General features: G+C 31.3%; 3 protein-coding genes across 4 annotated transcripts in view; 1 reads left to right on the top strand and 2 right to left on the bottom strand.

The window, feature by feature from the left end:
- Positions 1 to 371, bottom strand: part of LOC105147947 (uncharacterized) — a 104,645-nt gene extending 104,274 nt beyond the window's left edge. For both annotated transcript variants that reach the window (XM_087406476.1, XM_087406479.1), the window contains exon 1: positions 107 to 371. The gene's annotated coding sequence lies outside the window, so the exon portion shown is untranslated. The remainder of the gene's footprint in view (positions 1 to 106) is intronic.
- An 82-nt stretch (positions 372 to 453) lies between these two features.
- Positions 454 to 1,907, top strand: LOC105147910 (uncharacterized). The gene is made up of 3 exons (XM_011059261.2): positions 454 to 600; positions 1,011 to 1,568; positions 1,660 to 1,907. The coding sequence occupies exons 1-3, from the start codon at positions 582 to 584 to the stop codon at positions 1,755 to 1,757; spliced, it is 675 nt and encodes a 224-aa protein (XP_011057563.1). The 5' UTR covers positions 454 to 581; the 3' UTR covers positions 1,758 to 1,907.
- A 1,484-nt stretch (positions 1,908 to 3,391) lies between these two features.
- Positions 3,392 to 7,991, bottom strand: Mau2 (Mau2 sister chromatid cohesion factor). The gene is made up of 9 exons (XM_011059258.2): positions 7,723 to 7,991; positions 6,714 to 6,902; positions 6,229 to 6,507; positions 5,889 to 6,138; positions 5,077 to 5,324; positions 4,633 to 4,838; positions 4,243 to 4,445; positions 3,949 to 4,167; positions 3,392 to 3,808 (listed from the first exon to the last, which is right to left on the bottom strand). Exons 1-8 carry the CDS (start codon positions 7,945 to 7,947, stop codon positions 3,968 to 3,970), a joined length of 1,800 nt encoding a protein of 599 aa, XP_011057560.2. The 5' UTR covers positions 7,948 to 7,991; the 3' UTR covers positions 3,392 to 3,808; positions 3,949 to 3,967.
- Between the last annotated feature and the right edge of the window lie 417 nt (positions 7,992 to 8,408).

Here is an 8,408-nt window from a genome sequence, read left to right as displayed (position 1 = left end):
TTTATCTGATAATTATATAATAGTAATTGCAAGAACATTATTTAAGCAATCTTATCTAAAGAAAAAATTATACAAGAATTAGTTCTGTTGAAATTAAAGAACTGACCTATAATTTCCATTTTCAATCCGTCCGGATGCATCCAGATGTTTTATTCTTGTTATTCACATGTTAAACAGGTGGTTTGTCTTTGTTCCCGCACTAGAACTCCCTTTCTTACTTTCGATAATGTCAAATACCTTTCTCACTTTAAGTTCCAAAAATGTACACTCAGCCACAGAAAACAAATGAACTGTGACGACAGAACTATGGATAAAACAACATCTGGACACTCAGATGATGATTCTAAACACAACCTAACTTTGCAACTGTTGTAAAATTCTTTAATATGATTGGTTTATATATTTATTTAGATCCAGTGAGGAACTAAGGACAAAATCAATCATGTTAAAGAATTTTATAACAGTGCAGAGCTACTTTATCTGCTGAACGCAGCCATTTGAACTGAGGGTTTTAGTAGGAACTGGCGCATGCGCCTACATAACCTGCGATGTAGCAGCAAGTTCGTGACGTGAGGTCGAAAATGTTTCGTTCTGTTACACGTGAGTTATTTTACCAAGAATTATATTAATTGCCATTAAATGACCGTCCCAATGCTCAATCCTGACATACTTTAGGCATAATGTACATTTAATCCCGCATCAAATAAAATTCCGCGTACATTTGGACCGGATGATCGATATCATTTTGCAGCAATCTTCAGTTTTTGCTCGCTTTTTGTTTTAATGTCGCGCTATTGCATAAGATTGCACTCTGATATACATCACAAAACTTGATGCGCATTAATTTATTTGCATAATTGTATAGTTTATTTCGAAATGTTCGACCGATTAAAATGCCAATCATAACCTTCTCAATGCATTTAAGATAATATTTACTAAAAATTTAATTATATTTAATTATTTGTATTGATTATTTTACGTTTTATTTATTTATTTCTTTTTTTTTATAGATAACGTCCCTCAGGGACTGGTGTCCCTGATACGTAATAATGTAGCAGCATTAGGACCTGCTACTACTGCTACATTGAAGGTTCAGACAAAAGGCATGGCTACGGAGACATCAGTGCAGGAAGCAAAGACTCAGCTGCCAGAGAAATCGAAAGTCGAGCCATACAGTCCTTTTCAAAAGCCCAGTAACATGGCAGAATATGCCTTGGCCAGAGCGGATGATTTACTAAATTGGGGACGTAAAGGATCACTATGGCCAATGACTTTTGGTTTAGCCTGCTGCGCTGTGGAGATGATGCACATCGCTGCACCTAGATACGATATGGACAGATTTGGCGTGGTATTCCGTGCTTCGCCACGACAGTCAGATGTTATTATAGTTGCTGGTACTTTGACGAATAAAATGGCACCTGCCTTGAGAAGAATCTATGATCAGATGCCTGAGCCCCGATGGGTTATCTCCATGGGAAGTTGCGCGAATGGAGGTGGATATTATCATTACAGCTACTCAGTGGTTAGGGGTTGCGACAGGATAATACCTGTGGACATTTACGTACCTGGTAAATTTGCAGTTATATTTGTATTCTTCTTATTTAGAAAAAAGTATATGTATAATACATATTTATATAATATAAACTTTCAATATTGCAGGTTGTCCCCCAACAGCTGAAGCACTATTATATGGTGTTCTTCAATTGCAGAAAAAGATTAAACGTATGCAAACCACACAAGTTTGGTACAGGAAGTAATGTACCTGACATTATAGTAAAAAATGTATAAATTATTAAAAAATTGTATGATAATTGATAATTAAGCAATAGAGGAGTTGTATATCATTTAAAAATGTGATTATCGAAATAAATCACATTTCAATAAAAATAAATTTTTTTTTATTACCATACATCAGTCTTGTTTACTTCGTATATACATTTATTTAAAAAAAAAAAGCTGAAACTAGTTTATTGGCATCATTATATTATCGCTGTAATGAATAATTAAATGCTTAAATAAATGTATTACAGTTGATCATATTTATATATATATATATAATTGATTAAAAATATATTCTAAAATATTTATTTAATTATATGAAAGCTTGAAGATATATAAAAGATGTTTAATACTTTTATTTTTATTAAACATATACAATCGCGAATATATATACATGCACTTTATTGCATATAATTATGTCACAATGATAATGAAAACAAATCTCACTTTTTTAAAACTATATATTATAAAAAAGATATGTAACTCTTTGTATATGTAATTAAACGTGGCAATATTGTGTGAAAAATTTTATTATTTTCATCTTGTAAATAATCGTCTTCTTCTGTCCCTTTTTTTTCTGTGTTACCAATTTATATATCTTAAATTTACCTTTCTGAAAGATAGATATAGACAGAATAATCGTAAAATCATGTTAGATCAATAATCTGTACAGTAATATCCATAAGATATCAATATATTATATTTATATATACATATATATACATAAAACACATACTAGAGTAAATGAAGCTTGTACTTTTATATTGAGAAAAGAATTAAATATTTGTATAAACCTGTGTTTTATTACATTCACTATTCTATTGTTTGCTTGTATTTTCTTACTTCTAAAAATATACAAAATGTAGAAAATATATTCAGAATAATTTAAACAAAATAAAGAATTTTACACACAAGTTTTTTGCTGTTTAAGTTACCACATTCTAAGGCCCCTTTCTTTGTTTATTTGTTACTGTAACTAATATAAATATATAACAATTATATTTTTATTATATACTCATACAATACATACATATATCATCTTAATAAAAATACATGTATATATATATATATACCGAAATCTTGTACATATAATAGGTAAAGAATTTGCCTCTTTTTAACAGCTTGCAAAGTTTCATACCTATCATTTTTTTGTTATATGTACTGCTTAATGAACATGTTATTATTCTGTTGCACCACAGCCAAATTATTTAATGTTTTCGATCATAAAAAAAAATTTTTAAAAACTAGTAAAATTATTTTGATAAATCATTGACTATACTGATAATGTATCAAACCAGATTGAAAGTTAATTATGTCGATTTTATTATTATTGATATATTTATAATCCAGTATATATATAAAATTTTTAATATCTAAATTTTGATATTTGTTCCCCATCTTTTTTACTTACACAGTTACATTTTGAAGATCAATTGTTTTTCCAAATAAGATTTTGTCTGTATATTTTAATTACGATATCACTGAAGAGATTGTAATGATATTGCAATTACAAATTTTAACTAAAATATCTTAATATACATAATTGTTGTTTGGTTTAAAAAAATATTTCTGAAGTCATTTAATCCACTTAAGAAAAGTAAAATCAACAAAATTTTCAAACAAAAATAATCTTTATTCTGTATTCCATCTATTTTCTTTTATTATATTATATTTATATGTGCAATATAAACCTTGTTTAAACGCATTGTGCGGCAGAACGATTCATACAATTCTAAAAAACGTATATGATATCTGTTCTGCTTTACGATGACAAGCATCTAGATTTTCTGTCATAAAAAAAAATGATTTAATGCAATAAACAAAATATCAATGGTCTAAATATATATAGTCAGTCCCTGCCGTGTATAATTTCGATGATTCAAACAATATTGCAAATTGCTATTAAGTTCTGCTTAATTAACTATTAACTAGTTATCATACTCTTATAGATTTCATGTATTAAAAAAGTTTGGATATCAAATATCCCTTAATCCTATTTTCCGCCTTGTTTACAATTAAATCGAATTTTCTGAAATGTTATTATAATTCTTTTAATATTTAAAATGAATGTGAGGCTAAATCCAATTTCATTTTACAACTCAATAGATAATTAGTACAAATATACATGGTTTCAGACAATGCTGAACAATTTAAGTAAAGTAGACACACCTAAATATCTTTTACACCATTAGAGAATTGCTTGCGATGTAGATGGTGGTGGATTAGTTATTGGCAATGCAGGAACCGGGCCATCTATCCAATGAATGAGCGAGTGCTCACTTACTTGAGAACTCTGAAAATGATCCTTCAAGAGGGTTTGAGAGAATGTACAATGCATTTGATACGCCTCGGCCTCATGAGTAGGGTCACCACAAATTCTATATAAATCTGTAATATTTCAGTTATATAGTTTAGAACTAATTAAAAAATTATTACTTACTTTTCAATATATCTGCAATATACCTTTTAAAATGGCAGTAGCCCACAGTTGTACATGTACATCAGGTATTTTCGAAGCTAATTGCATCGCAGGTGTGACCATATTCATTGATTCTCTACTATTTCCTAACGAAAGAAATATATGTCCCAAAAGCACAAGACTACAGGAAGTGAGTCTGTTCAAATCTTCCGAATTTGCCATTTTTAAGGTTTCTCTAAGATATCGTCTGAAAATCATATTTGCACAATAATATATCGATATATTCAAATTGTTTCTACACTGAGATTTTTTAACGTCACTAACTGAGAATCAGATTGTTTTTATTTTTCGAGAAATTAAACTTACAAATTTCATTCCCATTTATCAGAATATTTATTAGGACATGTGAAAAGAAATATTTTAAAAAATCTTACTTTGCTTCATTATATCTAGCACCGAAAAAAGCTTGGAGTCCTTGTACGTAATATGCAGCTGCCCTCAAAGAATGAGAATGCGATGGTAGAGATTCTGGATTTATCCTTTCTAATAATACCCCAAGCTCGGCTTCTTTCTTTGATCTGAGATATACTATCGCCAGGTTCAAATTTGCGAATGTCCAGAGTTCTCTCTCTTGTGACGTCTGAAAAAGATAAGATAAATCTTTATTTTCAATGTCTGCTATCGTTAGAAGTACCTCATACATCTAATTATATATTTGTATGTAAAATTCAGCCAAAAAGAAAATAAAAAATAAATATTTAAAAGAGTACGCAACTAATATACAATAGATTAAAGACGTAATAAAATGTATAAAAGATTCTTGAATTATTTATTATATTTATTTATTACAATTTATAATAACGATTTTATTTCCTTACTCTGAGTGCAGCAGTGAACTGAGCCTCTGCTGCTTCCAAACAATTCATAGACATTGCGTATAAACCTAGTAATACATGTAGTTGTGGTCTATGGCCTTGAAGTAACCTAGGCTGCCGTCTGCAGAGTTGGCAAGCTTGAGAAATTTCCGTAAGAGCTACGCTTTTGTTTCCCATTACAAGCCGGCACATGATTATATGTTCCAAGAGCATTAATTGAAACACGGACAAGATAGGTTTATTATCGATAACTGTAAAATAACAATAAAGATTTTGATTTTGCGAAATATTCAATAAAAAATCAATAAAAAATGTAAAAAAATAATGTATTATGCGGGATGATGACGGTATTATGACGGTATTAGTTCCGTCAAAGCGGTTTGATTCCGATCTTCATCCCGTTTATTCGAAATTGAAGAATTTGTAAATAAAGAAACAAGAGAATCGTAATTTTTATCGAAAACAATAAACTACTTTGAGTGCGAGCGTGGCATGATAGACAGCGCATTGCTCTACCATGCCAGAAGTCCCGGATTCGATTCCAATAGGAATCAAAATATTTACGCTCGTCTCTTCTCGGAAAAGGCCGGCAACCTCCCGAGAATATCTTTACCCACAGAAACATCTGTCGAAAAATCCGCCGTTCAGAGAGAACTGGCATTAAAACTGTAATTCTATATGCTTGTGAGAATTGAATAATTAGCGTGCGCACCACAAGCATATGAGAGAGGTATAACACAGGCCAGAAGCCTAACGTAAAAAGAAAAGAAGAATAAACTACTTTAATTAATTAAAAAAATAATACGCTTACTTACTTTTCAGTTTTTCAATTTGACTAAGCGCTTTGTCTGTGTATTTCTGTGCTTTATCCATGTATCCGGCTTGCATAGAATGCATAACGGTTACTAAATAGACCAAGACGTATAGGTGGTCTTTTGGCATCCATATAAACATATCTCCAATATTAGAGCCTGTGACTACCACATCATCTGTTGGCCAGCTGGGTGACATTATAGTCTGTATACTTTGTTGTAATGATTTCAAACAAGGTTTCACGCTCTTTACCTATTTTAATAATACAAAAAGATAATATTACCATTAGAATGGTATATCCATACATTTTTTGTAAATTACAATACTTATAATTATTCTCACCTGGCCAGCCATAAGATAATGACATACTTGAAGAACTAGAAAGTACACTTTTAGATACTCCTTTTGATATGAGTTGCCTTGCCAATTTTCTATATGATGGTTCGCTGAATTTAGAAGAGGATGAACCTCAGTGAACTTCTTATCTATTAATAATAGCATACACCGGCTTAAAAGAAAGAGAACTCTGGTATAACCAGCGTTACTTATGTGGGAATAATCAACGCCTACTGCAAGTAAGCTACTCGCTGCGACAAAGTCCTTCTCTGAGGCATGAATTTGCTGCAATCCATAAATCGTCACATACATATGAATACATTATTTATTCAAAACATAAAAAATTAGATACATTTGAATAAGAAAATGTCATATATAGTCAAGGTGGTTCTTTGTGCCTACTAATATTTCTTATAAATTTATATTATTAAGATGCAATAAAGAAATTAAACTTGTTAGACTTAATAAAGAATTAAGCTTGTTAAACTTACCGCAAGTTGAAAGATAAGCCTGCAATGCCAGTAGACATTGTGCTGAGACAGTTCTATTGCCTTCCTCAAAATTGGTTTACTCAAGTTTGGCTGCAGCTGCTGCTGTTGTTGTTCGTACAGGTCCGCGACAATGCTGGCTGCTTCAAACTTCACATCGTCAAACGTATTTATATTCTGACTTAACCGCCACTAAAAAGAATAACCAAGGATCATTATAAATTTCATCAACACTCTGATCGACATTAACTTAAATCATGATTGATATGACATTCAAAATTTATACCAGATTATGCAATTCATGATACAGTTAGAAATTCCAAAACTAGTTATTTATAGATTTGTAAATAGTAATTATATTTGTTTTTGTTAATTTATATATAAATAAATTGAAAAAAAAACATTAGGTATATATTCTTTTTTCCACGTGACTTTTTTCTTTCTCCTTGAAGACAGTGTATCAAAGTACAATAACTTTGACTGCGTGTAATTGTGATTGCAAAATTTTCCTTGTGACATATGTTAATGTACTAAATTTCATCAATTTATTATTAACAGTAACAAAAATTAAAGCTAAATATAAAATTAAGTAAAATTAATTTTACCTAATGCTAAATATTCCTGAAATATTTATAAAAGATTCCTAAAATCCCCAAAAAAACATTCCAAGAATATACCTGAATATTTCTAATGTAGCGAATTTTGTGAATGAAAGGGTTACTCCTTTCCACCATAATATCTCTAAAACAGTTGAGATCGAGAATCTTTCTCAAAGAATGGATATTTTACTGGTAAAGGCAAAATAAAAATCGAAGTTTCATCCCAAAATCAGAGTGACGCTTGGGGAAGCTTGTTGCAACTTTTGTTGTCATTACACGTGGCGAGGTTAGGACAAACAAAAATGCAGACGCGTGTAAATAGTGGATGAAGGAGAGGGATGAGGTGAGAAAAACAGGGACGATGGAGTTGCTCGATCTCGATATAACAGATAAGAAAGAGATAAAATACTGACCGCTTGATCTAGATGGTATCGCGCCAAATCGATGTTTTTCGTGTGCGTAAGCAGGATGTTGCCGAGCTGAAGATGAGTGCGCGCCTCGACGCGCTGTGGCGGCTTGAAGTGAAAGACCGCTTGCAAACACTGGATGCACGACTTAATGTTAGGCGGGTTCGACGTACGGAAATTCTCGGCCAGACCGAGCAACGACAGATACCAAGCGTCCTGAGAAGACGCCATTTTAACATTTCACAACCAAATGAGCTAGACGTATTCTATTACGGCCTGCAGTGACCTACCACCAGTGGGCATTGCAGACAGTGGTCAAGTTGATGCTAAGGCCAGATGATATGTATTGAATGAGATTACAGAATGAGAGAAAATATAAGAAATAAATTAAAGATATCATTATTATCGGCATTTTTTTGGAATTTAAAAAGTCTATATTATTATATCAACATCGATCAAATTCGGCCGTTTTCAGCTAACGCTAAATTATTCCTGAAATATTTATAAAAAATTCCTAAAATCCCCTCCCCCCCAAAAAAAACATTCCTAGAATATTCCAGAATATTCCATTTATTCCATTAAATATTCATTACATATTCCGAAACGGACCGAAACTGTTTCCATATATATTCTGCAAAATTTTAATTTTTCTAGAAATTTCAGGTCCCTGAATCTTTTAAACAAAATTTTGC

Source organism: Acromyrmex echinatior, chromosome 5 (genome assembly GCF_024713525.1).
Source record: "Acromyrmex echinatior isolate Ae372 chromosome 5, ASM2471352v2, whole genome shotgun sequence".
Lineage (NCBI taxonomy): Eukaryota > Metazoa > Arthropoda > Insecta > Hymenoptera > Formicidae > Acromyrmex > Acromyrmex echinatior.
This window is presented reverse-complemented; position numbering and strand designations above follow the sequence as displayed.

Bases quoted from the DNA above. Each gene is read 5' to 3' on its own strand.
- Mau2 (XM_011059258.2), bottom strand. From the start codon at position 7,947: ATGGCGTCTTCTCAGGACGCTTGGTATCTGTCGTTGCTCGGTCTGGCC. The intron at 5,325-5,888 runs GTAAGTAAGCGT...GTTATTTTACAG, and splicing joins TCAAATTGAAAAACTGAAAA to TTATCGATAATAAACCTATC. The intron at 4,839-5,076 runs GTAAGGAAATAA...TATCTTTTTCAG, and splicing joins AGTTCACTGCTGCACTCAGA to ACGTCACAAGAGAGAGAACT.
- LOC105147910 (XM_011059261.2), top strand. The intron at 1,569-1,659 runs GTAAATTTGCAG...TCAATATTGCAG, and splicing joins TGTGGACATTTACGTACCTG to GTTGTCCCCCAACAGCTGAA.